At 42.6% G+C, this 22126-nt stretch overlaps 1 protein-coding gene across 1 annotated transcript; it reads left to right on the top strand.

Annotated features, from left to right (window-relative positions):
- The first annotated feature begins 758 nt into the window (after positions 1-758).
- Positions 759-12901, top strand: LOC145030749 (uncharacterized). The gene is made up of 7 exons (XM_078979155.1): positions 759-1363; positions 1658-1737; positions 2559-2624; positions 4375-5591; positions 9334-9413; positions 12060-12125; positions 12723-12901. The coding sequence occupies exons 4-6, from the start codon at positions 5030-5032 to the stop codon at positions 12087-12089; spliced, it is 672 nt and encodes a 223-aa protein (XP_078835281.1). The 5' UTR covers positions 759-1363; positions 1658-1737; positions 2559-2624; positions 4375-5029; the 3' UTR covers positions 12090-12125; positions 12723-12901.
- The last annotated feature ends 9225 nt before the right edge of the window (positions 12902-22126 follow it).

The raw sequence follows: 22126 nt of genomic DNA, 5'->3' as shown, positions 1-22126 counted from the left end.
CTTTCCTTCTCGCAATCGATTGACCAAACGACCGGAGTAGAAACCTGCAAAGCCTTCGTGATTTCCTCTCCTCATTTTCGTTCATCTGCGCTCGTGTTCCTTTCAATCGCCATCACTTGGCTGCCTATTCGTTCCTTTGATTTGCCCGATCAACAAAAGAAACAGGCACAAAAAGCCCTACATTCGTTTAAGTTTGGGCCATTAATAAAAAAACGGCCCATCCATGAGATTTCCTTATACAAAAAGCCTTAAACCTTTTTTAATATAAGTCCCAACCCCCAAACCTTGACTCCACATATTCAAAACAGCCCGTTTCTTCAAGCTGTTCGGAGTTCGTTTGTTTTTTTAGAAGCGTGACGTGAGAAACCAAAAAGTTACGTTTCTTCCTTTATTTATTTTAACCAAAGTAATCCTATTTTTTGTTAATTAGGTTACCAAATAGTCCCCAATAGTTTGCATTCGTTACGAAACGGTCCCAAAAATATTTCAAAGTTCAAGAAACATGACTTTGTGGTTTCTCACGTCAAGTTGCTAAAAAATAAGCGAACTCCGAAATGCTACATGATACAAAAATAAATGATTTTTATGTGACATTGCACATTATAACAAACACGTTATAAAACTTTGTAGTATTTTAAATATTCAAGCTATTACTATTCATGTATATTTACATGTTTAAATACATAAATTTTATACATTACACATGTTCTTTACATTGAAACATACATCTTTATAAAAGCGAATACATTACACTTTTACATACATACCAAGTATACTTAGCTTTTATAAACTTTATACAATGAAATTCATTATGTCTAGTGACTTAACTACAGTTAACTTAGGGTTGAAAGCAGTTCACATACTTTTTAGTTAAGGGATTTTTAGTGAACTAGCTGAGTCTAATTACTTTTCATACCTACACTACTATAACCTGTGACAACCTAAAGTTATTCCGTTCCATTACCCCGTTTCCGTTAACGGAATATTCCACGTTATAAAAGTTCCGTTAATTTGAGGTCGTAAAATAAATAAATGTTTTATTTATTTATATTCTATGTCGTTATTCGTCGTAATAAAATAAAGTAAAAGCATGCAACTTACATTTCCATATTAATTTGGGAAAAGTTAATTTGATTAAGACCACTAGATCGGGTGCGATCAAAAGCCCCATTTAACGGCAGTATCAAGTAGATTCCCACTGAGCCCCAACTCCAACCCCTATATAAGGGAGAGTAAACTCCATTTCCACCTTTTTACTCACTCTCTAAAGCCTCTCTCTACAACTTTTTCCCGAGCCAAAAATCGTCCGTTTCGAGGACGAAGTCTAAGACAAGTGGGGGAGAATTGTAACGACTCGTTCCCGGTATGTAAATTCATTGGTAATTGTTGTAAGTTTTGCAAGAGGGACTCGGCGAGTTTATAGCCTGACTCGCCGAGTAGGGTCGCGACTTCGAGCACGCGTGAGCCGGGGACTCGGCGAGTCCATATCCCTGACTCGGCGAGTCCATCCGTCTGGGTGAAACCCTAAATCTCCGGGTTGCCCACTATTTAAGTCACCTAATAGCCCCACTCTCGCCTCCCTCACCCTGAGAACACTATGAGAAAAACCCTAATCCACCTTGAGAGCTTATAAGTGATTTTTGTGTGGTTTGTGAAGGCTTGAAGAAGGAGAAGAAGAAAGGAGCAAGGAGAAGAAGAGTTGTGCAAAGATCCAAGGGCAAATCTGAGTTATTTGAGGTATTTTCGGATTTCCCCTCTTGTTATATGCTTTAAACCTCCATTAGAGCTCTTCTAAGATCTAGTTGATGCTTGTTCCAAGCCTTATGTTTGCATGAATGCCTTAATGAGTCGAGATATCTTTAGATCTGAATGATTGGGTGTTGTAGAGCCCATATCTACTGCCTTTTTGGAGTCACTTTGCATATTAACCCTAGATCTACCCATTTTATGCATCTTTTAGCCTTATTTCCCTTATTCATGAGGTTGTACACATAAAGTTGGAAACTTTACGTGGTAAATCAGCTTATTGGACTTAGATCTATCAATTGTATGTGTTGGATTCAAACAAAATCGAGTAAAAATCAGTTGCATGGCGGCAACTCGGCGAGTCGGGAAGAACGACTCGGCGAGTTGAGTCGCGAGTTCCCGATTCCTTCATTTTTATCAGTGTCGAGTGGATCCAGTGAGTTAGAGAGTGAACTTAGCGAGTTGAGGGTAGACTCGGTAATGGAGAGACTCGGCGAGTTGTTCATACAACTCGGCGAGTCCAAGGCAATCTTCTTAAGATCAAGAACAACTCGTCGAGTTTGTTCATACGGCTCGGCGAGTCGGATGAAGATTGTCTGAGTTTTTGGATCAAGAGGGTACTCGTCGAGTCGATGCCACACTCGACGAGTAGCAGCGAGTAGAACTGAAAAGTGAGAGTAGGACTCGGCGAGTTGGGCGGCCCAACTCGGCGAGTCAGCCCAAAGAGAGTTGACTTTGACCAAGGGTAAAAGAGTCATTTTACCCCAAGTGCAGTGTTTAGTAATTGATTGAATGTGTTTATGGACTTGTAGCCGAGGAGATTTAGGAGCAGCAGCCGTTAGCTTCCAGAGCCACACACTCAGCAGCCAGTTTACGAGGTGAGTTTCCTTCCAGTAGGAACGGGTCTAAGGCCACAATGCTGGCCCGTTCAGTTAGCAGTAGTTTCCGGACTTAGGTCCGATGCAGGATTTGTGTGCTATGTTTGATGCCTTCGTGGCTCGGACAGGATTTGTGTGCTATGTTTTATGTGTTAAGTGTTATGTGTTCCGGGCTACGGCCCGATGTAGTATGCAGTATATGTGTTCATGCTAGATGATGTGTTATGCTATGCCATGTTCAGTCAGTCGGCTCCGGACTTCGGTCCGATGCAGTTAGTTCCAGACTTTGGTCCGATGCAGTTAGTTCCGGACTTTGGTCCGATGCAGTTAGTTCCGGACTTCGGTCTGATGCAGTTAGTTCCGGATTTCGGTCCGATGCAGGGGACAAGGTCCCAGTCAGTTCCGGACTCCGGTCTGATGCAGTTTCCGGGCTTCGGCCCGATGCAGTGGGCTAGGCCCAATATGTGTTTATATGTTATTGTATGGTATGTGGTAGTTTGGGGGAGCTCACTAAGCTTCGTGCTTACAGTTTCAGTTTTGGTTTCAGGTACTTCTGCAAGCAAAGGGAAGAGCTCGGGGTGATAGCATCGCACACACCACAGCTTAGCTTTTGTCCTGGGGATGGTCTTAGTTGTTTTGGATTTGATATAGTATGATACAGTTTTCCGCACAGTATTTTATTATGATTTGGGATGCATCGCGTATGTTTTTATGTTATGATACTCATATTATGGTTTTGATTATATTGAAAAACGAAATTTTTGGGTCGTTTCAAGTTGGTATCAGAGCCCTGGTTTGAGGGATTCGGATACACTTCCAGGTGTATCTGAACTCAAACTAAGGGAAATAAAAGATTTTAGTAAAATAAAAATGCTTTACAAAAGAATTTTGAAAGCACTTAGGAAAAAAAAAGAATTGTTTTTAACAAGATAGAGGTGTGTGCATGCGGTCAGCCGAGCTCAAGTAAGTACTCCCAAATTACCCATACAAGTTATTTGTTCAGTTACAGTTTCAGTAGAACAGCATGCTAATATAGGACTAAGGATCTAGGAGAATGCCTTATGTGCCTGCTTATGTGTTACAGCTTTATGAGTATTGCATGCTAGAATTGAGTAAACAACAGTAGGATAGCCTATTTAGGTTATGCCTGATAGTATGAGCTTAGTATCCTATGCTAGTGCAGTTTCTTGTTATGAGAATAGTTTTGCCTGAGTCTGTTTCCTTTATCCGAATGCTGCTTGCTTCGTGCTTGGTGGGGTTCTGAGTAATGGGAGTTAGCCATTAGGTGAACACGTCACACCACATGTAATCAGGTTTGAATAATCCCAGAGTGCTGGAACTGGCCCTATTGCGCAGCTCTTGTTTGAGTCCAACCGTTCTAGGGACGGATCTTTTACTTGAAGGATTATTTGATCCTCATCACATGTGATGATGTTTAGGTGGTGGCTAACTGGCATTATGAGGAGACCTGCAGCAGCTGAGGACCAGTCGTGTTGAGCTTGAGGTTTCCCTAGGGCAAGCCTAGGATGAGAGTAGCAGAGAATAGCAGTAGTAGAAGTGACTTGGTGGAGTCAAGGCAGTTCTTGAGGAAAGTACGGATAGATGTGGAAGGTAGTATGGGCCCGTACTACTGAAAGCAGAGGATCCGTACCTGAATCAAGGAAGGCCAAGAAAAGACCCGGAAGCTAGTAGTAGTATCATGATCCCTTGAGATATTTCAGTGTTCTGATGTTGTTATGATATGTTTCAGAATGGTAGTTTTGCGTCCGAGACCAGCAGTCGGCAGCTCAGATGCCGGAGGGGGATCAGGATCGGGATCAGGCCCGGAGGTCGGGCAGATGGATGAGCAGACTAGAGAGTTCCTTTCTTCTGAGGTTACCCGCATCATACTGGAGCAGACTCCTGTGATCTTTGGTTCGATCAAGGAGGGTATTTTAGAGCTGATGGATGACAGATTGAGTACTTTCCGTGCTGAGATGGCGACCGTGATGGGGTCGCGCACACTTACGTTCAGGGAGTTCAGGGCATGCGGAGCTCCAGACTATCATGGGGCGCGGGACCCCATAGCGAGTACCAGATGGTTGGCAGATGTGGCCAACGCTTTCCGCACTAGCAGGTGTCCCGAGGGGGACAAGGTCAGATTGGCGTCCTGTCTTCTGAAGGACAGGGCACGGGATTGGTGGGAGGAGGTCGGACATGCCATCGGGGATGATGCGGCATTGGATGCCATGACCTAGGCTGATTTCTCTACCAGGTTCAGGGCGGAGTTTGCACCGGTCATTGAGGTGCAGCAGTTAGCTAGGGAGTTCTAGGACCTTACCCAGACTACCGAGATAGTGGCGGAGATCACCACCAAGTTCAGGGAGAGGGCCCTTCTTGTTCCTCAGTATGCAGCCGATGAGGAGATGAAGAAGGCCCGTTACCATGAGATGTTGCGGAGTGACATCCGCATGTTTGTGAGCCGGTCCAGTTGTAAAACGCTGGACGACATGATTGCTAGAGCCAGGGAGAGGGAGATTGATCTCGAGATGGAGAAGAAGAGGAAACCGGAGGCGGTTTCGGGTTCAGGCAGTGTGGGCAAAAAGCCCAAGGTTTCAGATCACAGGTCCAGGAGTCAGCAGAGCCACGGTCGGTGTGGCAAGTGTGGGAGATTGCACGAGGGGGCGTGCAAGGCAGGGAGTTCCGGCTACTACAAGTGCGGTCGGACTGGGCATTTGAGTAGGGATTGTACGGCCCCTGCTACTACGGTTACAGCATCAGATCTGATTTGCTTTCAGTGCAATCAGAGGGGACATAAAAAGTCCCAATGTCTCAGTTTAGCTGCAGCAGGGAAGGTGGTTGCACCTGCCCCTGCCACCTTGTGGATTACGGATGGCCGACAGGGCCGATCTGATGCGCCAGTGGCGAAGAGCAGGGCATTTCAGATGACAGCAGAGGAGGTGCGAGCGACTCCTGATGTGGTGACGGGTATGTATATTTCCTTTATCTTTTAATTATTAGTATATCGTTTGAATATTACTTGATGATATGTTTTATTTAGGGTCGTTCTCGGTGAACGGCTTCCCTGCTTTGGTATTGTTCGATTCGGGGGCCACCCGATCATTTGTATCGCTTGCGCTTAGCAAGAGATTTAGCAGAGCTCCAGGGGAGCTGGATTATCCATTAGAGGTTGAGATAGCAGATGATAGGACCGTGAGGGTCGGCAGAGTACATAGAGGGTGTTCCCTTCAGATATTTGATGAGCAGTTTTCAGTGGACCTGGTTCCTATTCCCCTGCGAGGGAAGAAAGTTATTGTGGGCATGGATTGGCTAAGCCCCAATGGGGCGGTGATTGATTGTGAGCTCCAGCTAGTGAGGGTTCGCACTCCCAGTGGGGGAGAGATAGTGATTCAGGGCGAGAGGCCCCAGCGAGGACCGGCCTTTATTTCCGCCGCAAGGGCGAGGCGCTATGTTCAGCAGGGTTGCGCCGGTTTTGTAGCTTACGTCTTGGATTCCCGGGAGAAGGGCAAGACGACGATCGATGGTGTTCCTATTGTTCAAGACTACCCGGATGTGTTTCTCGAGGATTGCCGGGGATACCTCCAGAGAGGCAGGTTGAGTTCAGGATCGACCTAGTTCCTGGTGCGGCTCCGATAGCCAAAGCACCGTATCGACTAGCTCCCCCTGAGATGCAGGAGTTGTCTACACAGCTACAGGAGCTGTTAGACAAGGGTTTCATTCGGCCGAGCAGTTCTCCTTGGGGAGTGCCGATCCTGTTTGTGAGAAAGAAGGATGGGTCGCATCGTATGTGCATTGATTATCGGGAGTTGAACAAGGTAACGGTGAAGAACCGTTACCCACTTCCGAGGATAGATGACTTGTTTGATCAGCTTCAGGGAGCGTCTTGGTTCTCCAAGATCGATCTACGCTCCGGTTAACATCAGATGAGGGTTAGAGATGAGGATGTACAAAAGACTACTTTCAGGACCCGGTATGGTCATTATGAGTTCGTGGTGATGCCATTTGGGCTCACCAATGCCCCAGCCGCGTTCATGGATCTCATGAACCGCGTGTGCAGGCTGATGCTGGATCGGTCGGTGATAGTATTCATAGATGACATCTTGGTATATTCCAAGACACAGGGGCAGCACGAGGAGCACCTGCGGGAGGTGTTGGAGACATTGAGGAGGGAGAGACTTTTCGCAAAGTTCTCCAAGTGTGAGTTCTGGTTTCGCGAGGTGCAGTTTCTTGGTTATCTCGTCAACCAGAAGGGTATTTTGGTAGATCCGACCAAGATTGAGGCCGTGATGCAGTGGGAGGTCCCGAGGTCTCCATCCGAGATTGGGAGCTTCCTAGGGTTGGCAGGGTATTATCGGAGATTTATTCAGGACTTCTCCAAGATAGCAGTGCCGCTCACCCGACTAACCAAGAAGTCGGTGGTATTTCGTTGGGGGCCTGAGCAGCAGGCGGCATTCGAGACTCTCAGACAGAAATTGTGCGAGGCTCCGATCCTTACCTTGCCAGAGGGAGTAGAGGACTTCGTAGTCTATTGTGATGCTTCGATCACAGGCATGGGAGCAGTATTGATGCAGCGAGGCCATGTGGTAGCTTATGCCTCGAGACAGTTGAAGCCTCACGAGGCTAATTATCCTACCCACGATTTGGAGCTGGGGGCAGTTGTGTTTGCCCTCAAGATTTGGAGACATTACCTGTATGGGGTCCGTTGTACTATATACACGGATCACAAGAGTTTGCGATATCTTATGGATCAGCCGAGTCTGAACATGAGGCAGAGGAGGTGGTTGGACGTGCTGAAGGATTATGATTGTGAGATCCTTTATCATCCAGGGAAGGCCAACGTGGTGGCCGACGCCCTAAGCCGCAAGGTGTCGGCGGCCCCTATCAGAGATCTGTGTATGAGGATGACAGTGATCACTCCGTTGTTGGAGCGGATCAAGGAGGCTCAGATGGAGGGCCTCAAGGAGGAGAGGCAGAAGTGTGAGAGGATAGTGGGCCGAGTAGCTTCATTTGATTATGACAGTCGGGGTTTGTTGATGCTTCATGGTAGGGTGTGGGTACCGTACTGGGGTGGGGTACGGCAAGTATTGATGGACGAGGCTCATAAGTCTCGATTTTCTATCCACCCAGGGGAGACGAAAATGTATCGAGATCTGCGACCTGATTATTGGTGGCCCTGCATGAAGCGGGACGTCGCTTGGTATGTTGAGAGATGCTTGACCTGCCGGAAGGTCAAGGCGGAGCACCAGAGACCTCACGGCAAGATGCAGCCGCTAGACATTCCCGTGTGGAAATGGGAGGATATCACCATGGATTTTGTTACCAAACTCCCCAGGACCGCACGTGGAGTGGACTCGATATGGGTAGTAGTGGATCGGTTGACAAAGAGTGCCCATTTTATTCCGACTCAGGAGAGTATATCGGCGGAAAAGTTAGCCGATATCTATGTGTGAGAGATTGTGGCACGTCATGGAGTGCCGGTATCGGTGGTGTCAGACCGAGATGTCCGTTTCACATCCAGATTCTGGAAGCGGTTCCACGACGAGATGGGTACTCGTCTTCATTTCAGCACCGCTTTCCACCATCAGACTGACGGGCAGAGCGAGAGGACGATTCAGACTCTTGAGGACATGCTGAGGGCGTGTGTTCTAGATTTTGGGGGAAGTTGGGATACGTATCTTCCGTTAGCGGAGTTCTCGTATAACAACAGTTATCATGCGAGCATTGATCGACCTCCTTTTGAGATGTTAGATGGCAGGAAGTGCAGGACCCCGATTTGTTGGGGCGAGGTCGGTCAGCGAGTCATCGAGAGCACCGAAGTGGTGCTCAAGACGACTGAGTTGATCCAGCAGGTCTGTAGTAGGCTGCAGACTGCGCAGAGTCGGCAGAAGAGCTACGCTGACAGGAGGCATTCGGACTTGGAGTTCCAGGTGGGAGATATGGTCCTTCTAAAGGTCTCACCTTGGAAGGGTGTCATCAGGTTCCGGAAGAGGGGCAAGCTGGGCCCCAGATTTATTGGTCCTTTCAGGGTTTTGGCCCGGGTGGGTCGGGTTGCTTATCGGTTAGATCTTCCTGAGGAGCTTAGTCAGATACACAACACCTTCCATGTGTCGCAGTTAAGGAAGTGTTTGGTGGATGAGACAGCAGTCGTTCCCCTAGAGGACATTCAGGTTGATAGCGGCCTGAATTATATTGAGAGGCCGGTCGCGATTCTGGAGCGGAAGATCAAGACCTTGAGGAACAAGGTAATTCAGCTAGTGAAGGTGCAGTGGCAGCACCGGAAGGGGTCTGAATGGACGTGGGAGGCTGAAGAGGAAATGAGAGCGCACTACCCGGAGTTATTTGCAGATCCAGCCGTAGCAGACTTCGAGGACGAAGTCTGAGACAAGTGGGGGAGAATTGTAACAACCCGTTCCCGGTATGTAAATTCATTGGTAATTGTTGTAAGTTTTGCAAGAGGGACTAGGCGAGTTCATAGCCTGACTCGCCGAGTAGGGTCGCGACTTCGAGCACGCGTGAGCCGGGGACTCGGCGAGTCCATATCCCTGACTCGGCGAGTCCATCCGTCTGGGTGAAACCCTAAATCCCCGGGTTGCCCACTATTTAAGTCACCTTATAGCCCCACTCTCGCCTCCCTCACCCTGAGAACACTATGAGAAAAACCCTAATCCACCTTGAGAGCTTATAAGTGATTTTTTTGTGGTTTGTGAAGGCTTGAAGAAGGAGAAGAAGAAAGGAGCAAGGAGAAGAAGAGTTGTGCAAAGATCCAAGGGCAAATCTAAGTTATTTGAGGTATTTTCGGATTTCCCCTCTTGTTATATGCTTTAAACCTCCATTAGAGCTCTTCTAAGATCTAGTTGATGCTTGTTCCAAGCCTTATGTTTGCATGAATGCCTTAATGAGTCGAGATATTGTAACACCGTGATTTTTAATGCAAAATTTTCATTTAAATAATCAATTTAATATTAAAACACTTGTTTAAAATCTTATTCATATTCGAATTACAAAACATAGTTTCATTTTCATTTGAATAGAAAACCAGGATCCTCCAAAATACAACTCTTCCTTCGGTGTGTACAATCGAACCGTTGCCATTCCGCGTTACTGGAAGAACCTGAAACAACATAACATAAACACTGTAAGCACAAAGCTTAGTGAGTTCCCCAATATACACCTTACGCACATACGCCTTTCCAGGCCCTGACCTTCCGGTCCACTGCACAATGCCTTCCGGCCCATGAGATAATCGCCTTCCGGCCCATAACGTGTTGCCTTCCGGCCCATAGCACATTGGCTTCCGTCCCATAACATATTGCCTTCCGGCCCATATAAACAGACACAGCACGTATAACAATTAACCTTACACTTATAACATATATAACACATAACATATATATCACATAACACATCCGACCCTTCGGTCACATAACGTATTGCCTTCCGGCCCATAGCATATCGCCTTCCGGCCCGTAAACATACACAAACACATAATACCTTTGACCTATCACATATAGCACTTATACCATAATCCACATCCAACCTTCCAATCACATAACGTATTGCCTTCCGGCCCATAAAATCATACATAGCACGCATAACACATATCACGTCCGACCTTCCGGTCACACAGTCAAACCCTTCCGGGTACAGTATAGTGAGAAGACTCACCTCGTGGATACTGGAAGTTAGCAACTCCTGAAACCGCTAGCACTTGATCCGCCGAGCTACAAGCTCCCTATAACATCATATATCTCTTATTAATACACTTATCATTCAAGACAACTGACCCTAAGAAATGACATGAAGGTCAACTCTGGTCAACGGTCAACGGTCAACGGTCAACTTGACCGGACTCGTCGAGTGCAAAGGCGACTCGGTGAGTCTAGACGTCCTCTCCAACTTTCCCTATTGTTCCCCTTTCCACTCGTCGAGTATCCCTCTTGACTCGACGAGACCCTCGTGGAAGAATCGCGGGGCGACCCCGACTCCACTCGCCGAGTCTGAAGAACAACTCGGCGAGTTCCAGTGAACCTTCAAGCTACTCGCCGAGTCTGAAGAACAACTCGGCGAGTCTCAGCAAATCTTCTAGCTACTCGCCGAGTCTGATCATTGGACTCGGCGAGTCCATGCCATGCAGTCGATTAACTGCCTCCTGAAATACGCATGGTCCCGAAATACGCAATCATGGGACTTTCTGGACCTCTAAGCATCCTATTACTGGGGTATAAACGCTCGGATAACAACATAACAATCTATTTAATCGCCAAATGGGTTTCATAAACCCTGAATCCGGGTACACATCAACATAACAGAAATGGTCCGAGTATTACCTGAAAACGCATCCTCTGTGTCCCCAAACCTCAGGACTCGATCCTCCTTGATATTCCTTTGGCCAAAAATCTTCTTCTTCTTGCCTAACAAGTTCCTCAAAGATCCACTAGCTTTCTCTCCTGCTCTAGACGTCCACAACGATTAGGGTTCTTCTCAATCGGCCAAAAGACGGACCATGACGGCCTAAGAGGCGTTATATACGATCCAAAACTAAACAGCTAGGGTTTCTGCTGAACAGCGTCGACTCGCCGAGTCCATATCTGGACTCGTCGAGTCCAGTCGCGAACCTACGACCAAGTCTGCGATCCTACTCGGCGAGTCTGGCTCCAACTCGCCGAGTCCCCCCCTTTAAAACACCCCAAAATGTAATTTTACAATACTTGAGATTTCGGGCTGTTACATATATCTTTAGATCTGAATGATTGGGTGTTGTAGAGCCCATATCTACTGCCTTTTTGGAGTCACTTTGCATATTAACCCTAGATCTACCCATTTTATGCATCTTTTAGCCTTATTTCCCTTATTCATGAGGTTGTACACGTAAAGTTGGAAACTTTACGTGGTAAATCAGCTTATTGGACTTAGATCTATCAATTGTATGTGTTGGATTCAAACAAAATCGAGTAAAAATCAGTTGCATGGCGGCAACTCGGCGAGTCGGGAAGAACGACTCGGCGAGTTGAATCGCGAGTTCCCGATTCCTTCATTTTTATCAGTATCGAGTGGATCCAGTGAGTTAGAGAGTGAACTTAGCGAGTTGAGGGTAGACTCGGTAATGGAGAGACTCGGCGAGTTGTTCATACAACTCGGCGAGTCCAAGGCAATCTTCTTAAGATCAAGAACAACTCGTCGAGTTTGTTCATACGGCTCGGCGAGTCGGATGAAGATTGTCTGAGTTTTTGGATCAAGAGGGTACTCGTCGAGTCGATGCCACACTCGACGAGTAGCAGCGAGTAGAACTGAAAAGTGAGAGTAGGACTCGGCGAGTTGGGCGGCCCAATTCGGCGAGTCAGCCCAAAGAGAGTTGACTTTGACCAAGGGTAAAAGAGTCATTTTACCCCAAGTGCAGTGTTTAGTAATTAATTGAGTGTGTTTATGGACTTGTAGCCGAGGAGATTCAGGAGCAGCAGCCGTTAGCTTCCAGAGCCACACACTCAGCAGCCAGTTTACGAGGTGAGTTTCCTTCCAGTAGGAATGGGTCTAAGGCCACAATGCCGGCCCGTTCAGTTAGCAGTAGTTTCCGGACTTAGGTCCGATGCAGTAGCTAGCATGTTTGATGCCTTCGTGGCTCGGACAGGATTTATGTGTTATGTTTTATGTGTTAAGTGTTATGTGTTCCGGGCTATGGCCCGATGTAGTATGCAGTATATGTGTTCATGCTAGATGATGTGTTATGCTATGCCATGTTCAGTCAGTCGGCTCCGGACTTCGGTCCGATGCAGTTAGTTCTGGACTTTGGTCCGATGCAGTTAGTTCCGGACTTCGGTCCGATGCAGTTAGTTCCGGACTTTGGTTCGATGCAGTTAGTTCCGGACTTCGGTCTGATGCAGTTAGTTCCGGACTTTGGTCCGATGCAGTTAGTTCCGGACTTCGGTCCGATGCAGGGGACAAGGTCCCAGTCAGTTCCGGACTCCGGTCCGATGCAGTTTCCGGGCTTCGGCCCGATGCAGTGGGCTAGGCCCAATATGTGTTTATATGTTACTGTATGGTATGTGGTAGTTTAGGGGAGCTCACTAAGCTTCGTGCTTACAGTTTCAGTTTTGGTTTCAGGTACTTCCGCAAGCAAAGGGAAGAGCTCGGGGTGATAGCATCGCACACACCACAACTTAGCTTTTGTCCTGGGGATGGTCTTAGTTGTTTTGGATTTGATATAGTATGATACAGTTTTCCGCACAGTATTTTATTATGATTTGGGATGCATCGCGTATGTTTTTATGTTATGATACTCATATTATGGTTTTGATTATATTGAAAAACGAAATTTTTGGGTCATTTCAGGGGGGGAGGGGGGAGATACATGTTCTTATATATTTTTTATACAAATATATAATCCTTTATGCGAAAATACAATATATCTAGTTTATAAAAATGTTATATAACATTTTACCATATTGTTACAAATAATGTAGTATAAACTTATCGTATATGTATTATGGTTATTTTGTTGTAAAATAACTATTCCACACAACAAATGCTACATGATACAAAAATGTATTATTTTTATGTGACATTGTATATTATAACAAACACGTTATAAAACTTTATAGTATTTCAAGGATTCAAGCTATTACTATTCATGTAGATTTATATGTTTAAATACATAAAGTTTTTACATGTACATATGTTCATTTCTTTGAAACATACATCTTTATAAAAGCGAGTACATTATACTTTTACATACATACCAAACATACTCGACTTTTATTAACTTTATACAATGAAATTCATTATGCCTTGTGATTTAACAACTAAGTTAGGGTTGGGAGCTATTCACATACTTTTTTGTTAAGGGATGTTTGGTGAGAAAATGTTCATTAGCTGAGTCTAAACACTTAGTATACCCACACTACTATAACCGTTAATCTTTGAAGCGAGATACATATGTATTGATCTATACGGGGTTGACATCCCTACCTACAATTGCTAGCTACAACCTCGACCGATGAATCGAAGCGGGTGATAAGTGTCTACAATTGTTACTACAATGTCCAATGAAGCGTTGTAGGGAGGTACATTCAATCACATAGCCCCGTTATATAACTCACTATAAACAATAACTATTATATATATATATATATATATATATATATATATATATATATATATATATATATATATATATATATATCACTACAAACCATGGGTTTGGTTGCTTTCAAAACTATTTAAAGTATGGATTTACCTATAGAAAGATACATTTTACCTTTCAAAGATCCTTTACAAATACGGTTTTCAATATGGATTTATTTATACAAAGATACATTTTGTCCTTCATAGACTCTTTGCAAACATAGTTTTAACTATTGTTATACATACACAAATACTACTTTTTGGACTTATTAAAAGTATTACTATGGTTAGCAGAAAACCTATAACTCTAACCAACCTTGTGTTGACCCTCAAAACGACATGTATTCTTAAGAAATCACTAAACAGACATTCAAGACAGATTGGATTACAGGTGACCTAGTTTACTTGATGTTGTATTATATGCCTATCTATTATGGCAATTCATGTATTGCTATTATTTGTTAAAACCTTGTACTTAAATATCAAGATGGAACACAAATTCTATATTGTTTATGGTTTTACTTGAGCTATATATTCAATTTACCTCTAATCCATGAACTTAGTCGCATGACCCGACATGTTCCGCCGCCTTGGCCGGGGGTGTGACACCTTTACATATAAATACCAAAACTTATACATATTTTCCCCCACTACGAACATACTCTTCCAACATGAATAATTTTTTTATCATTGATTTCTTCTTCTTCATACAATGATGATGATGATGATGATGACGACGATGATGATTTGTTTGTGCACATGTTGTTGTCAATGGCAAGCGAAATGTTGCATCAGAGAGTCGAAAGTTCAAATGTTGAATGGAGGCATACAACTTCGATCAACTGGGATCGTATCATGTTAAACAAAGTTTTGGTACGTGATCACTTTTCCCAAGATAGTTTATACGGCCTATCAAAATTGGAAGAGCGTTTTCATATTAGTAGAAGAATAGGGTAGGACTATTTGTATGTGTAATCCAAACGATATACCTAATCCACCTGCACTAATACAAGTCATCAGCCCAACATACTTCACAAGGGTTTCTACAATACAAAACAGTGAAACACATCAAAATCTATGTCACGATTTGACCAAGCGGATTTGGAAAAGGCAATTTGAACAACATAATGACGATGCCAAGGAGGATGATGAAGACGTGGACGATGAGAACGAGGATAATGACGACGGCGACGATGATAACGAGGACGATGATGAGAACAATGACGATTACGATGACAAATAGTAGTATTTTCTATCTGCTAGTTTAATTTCAATGTTTTTTTTATTAGTAATGTAAGCTTTAATTTTTACTATTTTCTATTTCTAGTGTAGATTTAAAATTTTAAGTTTTAATGTTTCATGTAATTTTTTTATTAGTAAAAGTTTTATTTAAGTTTCAAATTATGTTTTTATTTAATTTATTGTACTTTTTTTATTAGTAAAATATTTTTATGTTTAATAATAATGTTTTTTTGTTTAACCTAATCCCAAAAAAAAAAAAAAAAAAAAAAGATAAAGAATGTGGAATGGTAACCATTTCCAAGGGGTTGCAGTGTTGTAGTAAACATGTAGTGAAGATGATGTGGAGCTTATGTAGCATCACTTTTTTAGTGAAGATGTAGTGACCATACCCATTAGCCATAAGGTGGATTAGGAACGTTGAAAATGAGATATGACGAAAAAAACTTGCATTGAGACTTTCATTGAACAATAAGGGAACATGAAGATATCAACCCAAATAGTTGGGATTTAATGAACAGTAAATTCCTAAAGAATTGGAGTACGAACTATATTAGATGAAGTTTTAGGTAGATCAAATGAAATTGTATTGAATCAACATTAACCAGGATTTGTGTATTGATTTTTCAGACCCGATCCAACAAAGAACATAGATGAACAATAAAATGAAGACAAGAACATGATTCCAAAAAAATTGAGATATACCAAAAATCGTTCGAATTGTATACAAATTGTCAAATTGTGAACCGTTCCATGAAATAATTTCTTGAATCTTCATGGTTTTTCTCTCATACCACTTGTTAGGACATGAAAGCTTGATTTGACATGTAGAATGATGAAATCACAATCGACACGATGATTTAGATGTTAAAATACATTATCAATCATTATGAGGAATTACAAAAACGAACTAGATCTAGTCTAAATAATTATCTCGACTCAAAACTCTTAAAGGTTACATCTCTTGACCACACTCTATAATCAATATGACAATCACTAGGGTTTATGTACAAGTCTCTCTATCTCTATCTCTCTCTTGCAAATCATAAGGTAAAAACTCACATGTCTAAAAAGGTATTCCAAGTCTTTTCTTTGTCCTCCTCATTGAACAACTTTGCATCCTAACACTACAACATTGTCAACTGTTAAATTTACAATTACCCTTATCCAAAAAAAGTAGTTACTAACCACTTGACGACCTGTAATACCATGAGAAAGTTATAAAAACAAAATCAGGCTTCAGGCTTCATTATTTAAACTAAGCTAATGGTTGCTACATAATGAGTACTTGAATTGCCATTGTTGAATCCTACCAACATGAGTGATGATTACTACATGTTCACCAAAAGCAACATTAACAATCCCATATGCAAAATCCTATGCATGTTCAATCCACAAAGTACAACAAATACTATCCAAAATAGACAACAAAAAACAATTAGTATTCAAACACTTGTAAAGTTCTATGCAATAAAATTTTAAAAATATAATGCCTCACTCAAGATCTTGAAATTCAAATAACACACTCTTAGTAGACTGACCATCCTTCATGCTAATCATCAAGTCGGTATACCCCATCTATACACCAATGACATCTATAAAATGACACACTAAGTAATTCATAAATTTGAAGACAAACAACACAAGCATGAGACCAAATTCATTTTTGATAAAAAATCTAGCTTACTAGTTCTGTACTCCTCCTAGCATGACCTCGAATAATGTCTGTAAATATGGAAAAATAAATAAAGCTGACACCAAGAGAGAGCCAAATTCCATGGCGTTAACATACATGTTTTTGTGAAATTTAATTTAAATCAAAAGCATGTCATTTCAAACAGGCAAGATTATCAGTAACAAAGAAATTAGCAAAATGATACAAACTCTCCTCCTTCAATAATCCTTCAAACTTGAAAACTAAAGTCTTTTGTATGGTTGTTGAGATACGGTTCCCCTAAAGTTGTCACAAAAAAGAAAAGAAGCTTCAAAAAATATACCAAATCAAACAAAACAAAGACAACTTACTTGTAAAAATGGATAACTTCTTGTCTATCAGTGTCATATTAATATTGGTGAATTCAAAAAACTTTAAGTAAACTTGTTGCTTTCTTAAACGAATACCACTTCCCTTGAATTTCAAACCATCGATATCAGTGTTCTAATCACTAATAAACTGATATTGTTAACCTATCTCTTAAACTACAACAGTTCTAACAAACATATATATGTATATATATATATATATATATATATATATATATATATATATATATATAACAACGGTTATACCTATACTTGACACACCCTATGCATCATTTATACAAACAACAAACATCAACATCAGCTATTAAGTAGCTAAACAACCCAACTAGTTGGAACCATGGTTTTGAATACCAGACTAGACAGGCCGGTTAAATTGATTGAACTGGAAACTGGCATGTCCACTAATTTTTTCAGGCACATAAACCATTTGTACACAACCTAGTCAAAACTGGGTGGTTCAGAAGCAAATTGGGTTAAACCACCCCGATTAACCTCTTGAAAGCCAGTTTCTGCCAATTCTTAACTTTTCAACTCTAACTCAACCCATTTAATAACAAACAAACTACTTCGTTGGTCCATTCTAAATTTAAAATTTTGGTAAGTTGGCTGGTGTTTTAAAAAATACCGGATGTGGGACTCCTCCAAGTTTAGAGTTGAAAGAAAATTAGAAACCATTTTATAGAAGATGAAATTGATATATGTTTTATGATGTCATCGATGTAGGACAGTAGAAGAGGCTGGCAAAATAAAACCCTCCTTCTCAAAGACAAGTTTCTAACAAAAGACCCAAGTTTCAGCAAATAGCTAACACATTAACAAATTGACAAACCATGTACTCTTCATTGTTAAAGAGAATCAAGTATTCATTAATGCTTCATTTTGCAATATAATCTTTATGTTCCTCCTTATATATATATATATATATATATATATATATATATATATTCGACCATTGTTAAAGAGAAACAAGTATTTGTGAAAGCGTACAACCCGTATCAGTTGGATTTGCAAGTTAGGCCAAATAGATGTGGTTGTTTGATGGGTTTCGGCCTTGGACGTTTTTCCAATGGGCCACTCCAACTATTGGGCTCACTGTGGGCCTTAGTTAATCATTGGTTATTATTGGGCTTTAGGTCTAGTTTGGCCCATCTCGATTTGGACATTAGTCTTATTCTAGTTTTTGATAAAATTGTTTTGGGACCTGGTTATATAGTAAGCATGGGAATTTATCCAACCTAGCAGCCCGAGTGTTTGTTTAGGATTTCAACAATTAAGGTGAGTCTTCTCACCATGTTGATGGGTCGAAGGCACCAATGCCAACCCATTTCTTATTGTGTACAATGTTGTTGACTTTTGTGATAATGGTATAGAAGACCATGATGGTATCCCATGGCACTTGAGTGTAAGACCAGGAGTTTTCCCTTTGCTTCGCAAGGAAAGACCATGGCGGTAGCCCATGGCACTCATACGTAAGACCGGGATCTGGCCCTGGGTATTATGTGTAAAGACCATGGGGGTAGCCTATTTAACTTACATGTTTACATTTTAGTATGTGATATGACTGGGAAACTCACTAAGATTTTGCTTACGGTTTATATTTGTGGTTTTAGGTACTTCCGATACTGAGGGGAAGCGTCTGGCTTGATGGCACAACATTGACTCCTCACTAGTTTTCCGCAATTTGACATTGTCATATGATAATTTGACATGATTATTAATGAATAGGTTTGGAACAATGTGACGATTGTCAATTTTGGGTTTATTTAAAATGAAAATTTTGATTCTGGTTTTTGGGCTGTCACAAGTTGGTATCAGAGCCTTTCTTTGAGGGATTCGGGCACATTTCCGAGTGTGTCAGAACTCAAACTAAGGAAATGATAATATTTTCAAAATAAAAAGAACTGAATTTTTTTGAAACATATTCCTCAAAGAAATAATGGAGTGTAATGAGTGCAATTAGCTGAGCTCAAGTAAGTGTTTCCAAAAGTTACCATACTTATGTGTTATGATTAGTATGCTTGTTATGTGAATTGCATGCTAGACTAGGGTTAAAGATATCTTCAGGAAACATATGATAGAATTTCCTGAGTTGTGTGATTCCTATTAGCCCAATAAAATTGATGCTATGTGTTAATTGGGATTAATACCGACAACGTTATTTGCTATCTATATGCTTTCAAATTTGTATATTCTTTGGACTGTATAGCCCTAGAATGATCAGTTTGGCCTCATTTCCTGTTGATTGATTGGTTGTGGATTTAGGGTGAAATCCTCATTCGACAGTCTATGTGATCCTATTTTGTGTACAACTTGCATGCAAAGGGAAACCAACGATGTTGATTGAGGTTATTGGTACCGCTAGTTTTGAAGTTGAGGGTTTTCTATAAGATTCTATAATGTGTATGCTGTGTAGCATAGGTTGTTATGGTTGTACTGGGGTAACTTGGAGGAGTCATATTGGCCTTGGGGATGGTACATGTAGAAGATAATATTCGGCCTGTACTACTAGAAAACAAAGGACATGTACTTTAGACAAGGGCTAGTCTGGAATCTCTAAGGAGGCTGGTGTTGAGGAGTCCCATTGAATCTCTTTGATTGTTTGATTTTATGATGTATCTTCAGTTTGAGGATGGTGATGACCACTTGCAGAGGTTCATGTTCACGCTCGGGATCTGGTTCGGGTTCAAGTTCAGGCGCTGGACCGATCGATAAGAGGCTTTGTGAGCTTATCGAAGCTGAGGTTACTCACAACATCCTTGACGCTACCCCAATGATTTTTGGTACCGTCAACGAGGGGACTATGGATATCATGGAGGAGCGGCTCAGTTCATGTCGAGCCGAGATTGTTACGGGTCATTATGGGGCTCAAGATCCCTCTTTCTTGGAGTTCAAGGCACATGGAGCGCCTGAGTTCTTTGGGGTTAAGGAACCCATAGCTAGCCGACGATGGATCCCTGGTGTGGAGAATGCTCAACAAACGAGCTTTCGCCCCGAGGGGGAAAAGGTAGGATTCACATTCTGCTTACTGAGGGACAGGGCGTGTGACTAGTGGGAGGAGGTTACCGAAGCCATGGGGACAACATGAGTGGTTGAGATGACATGGGAGGACATTGTCCAAATATTTCAGAAGGATTTTGCACCAGCCATCGAGGTGGAATAGCTAGCGAGGGAGTTTCAGGACCTTCGCCAGACCACGAAGACTATGGCGTAGATTACCGCCAAATTCACAGAGAAAGCATTGTTGGCTCCGCAGTATGTTGCGGACGAAGAGATAAAGAAGACGAGATATCATGCTATGCTGAGGGATGACATTAGGGAGTTAGTGAGCTTCTTGGGGTGTAAGACCATGAATGATATGATCGAGAAGGCTCACAAATGGGAGATTGAGTTGGATATTCGGGTGAAGAGGATGCCGGAGCAGGTTCAAATAGTTGTGGGTCAGGCTAAGAAGCCCAAGACCTTCGATACCCACACCAGAGGCCAGCAGGGCTAAGTCTATCACCCAAGTATGGCAAGCCGAACGGTGGGTGTTGTCAGACAACAGGCTCAGTATGTTACAGTTGTGGCCATTCGGGCCATATGTGCAGGGATTGCCCCAAGAAGGGTCTGATTTGTTTCCATTTACATAGGATAGGAAATAAAAAAGTCTGATTGTCCGATATTGACCAGAGAAGCAATGGTGGTGCTTGTGCCAGCCATATTGAGGATTACCGGCGGCCGCCAGGCCAATGCGGAGTCCCCTTATGGTGAAGAGTGGGGATTTCTAGTTGACTATTAATGAGGCCCATGCAACGCCGAATGTTGTGACTGGTATGTGTTCTAGCCTTATCTTTTATTGTTTCCTTTATTTATGCGTATATCTAATATGATCTTGAATATGGTCCATTTTGTTCAATGGTTTGTCTGCTCAACCTGCCACTCGGGAGGCGCACCGGGTAACTCCTCCAGGAAAACATTGACAAACTCCCTGAGAAAACCCTGAAGCGACCCGAGTATCAACCACATAAGCCAGATAACCTGCACACCCATGCTCAATATACTATCAGGCCATGGATTTCGTACAAAAGCCTGAACCAACCCAGGTACCCTATCCATAAATTCCCAGTTCTCCCGCACTTGGGGTTTGAACTACTACTCTCTGAACCTCGCAATCGATCATAGCTCCAAACCTACTCAGCCAATTTATCCCAACTATCATGCATAGATCCCCCATGGGGATAGGAATCAGATAAATTGGGTAGGGCACCCCAAAGATCTCCAATACACAACCCTGATATACACTGGATGTAGAGACCCCATGTTCGTTAGAGATAGAAACTTGCAATGGACACTCCTGCTCGTGAAGGGGCATATAGAGTCTCCACTAAAAGATCAAGAAAAAAAGGACTGACTCGTGCTTGAGTCAAACAACACAAGATCGGGCAATTAATTCACTAAGAATGTACCTATTGGAAACATAGATATGAGCACACCATAAAGTAATTGATAGAATAGTAAATAGAAACATACCAGTCATGACGTCTAGCGCTGCCCTGGCCTCCCTGGCAGTAAGGTGGCATTTTCAATAGGACCAAGCCTGCCCATTGATTTACTTAGCCTACATCTGTGTTCGAACTCCTTCTTAAATATCATCGATTGAACCGCCATCTTTTCATAGAGTTTTCTTGCTCCACATTTGCATGAAAATACAATAGATGAATAGTCATTCGACGAAAAATCATTTAATTTATTTGAATATCTTATTTCCTTTCAGAATAACCATATCGATACAATCACTAGGATTATTAACTAATATAATAAGGAATGTAAGTGTTGAAAAAAGGAGGAAAGCACGGCCCCAGCCCTCGGGGGCTCCACCCTACCCTAGCGCCCATCGGTAATCCTTAGAGTGGCTAGCATTGGGGCCTACACCGGCTTGGTGGCGAGCAATGGATAATTGACCTTCATATAGCCAACTTGATCACAGTGTTAGCAAATCATGGTACTCAAAATTAGGGTGGGATGGCAACAATCCCTCACATAATGCCCCTCCTTGCCATATTTGTGGAATCCTAAAGTAAACACACAAGAACCCTCGTGAACCTTATTGTACTTCCCACAAG

This window comes from Lactuca saligna, chromosome 2, assembly GCF_052625555.1.
Source record: "Lactuca saligna cultivar CGN05327 chromosome 2, ASM5262555v1, whole genome shotgun sequence".
In the NCBI taxonomy this organism is placed as follows: Eukaryota; Viridiplantae; Streptophyta; class Magnoliopsida; order Asterales; family Asteraceae; genus Lactuca; species Lactuca saligna.
Note: the sequence above shows the minus strand (reverse complement) of the source record. Positions and strands in the feature narration are given on the sequence as shown.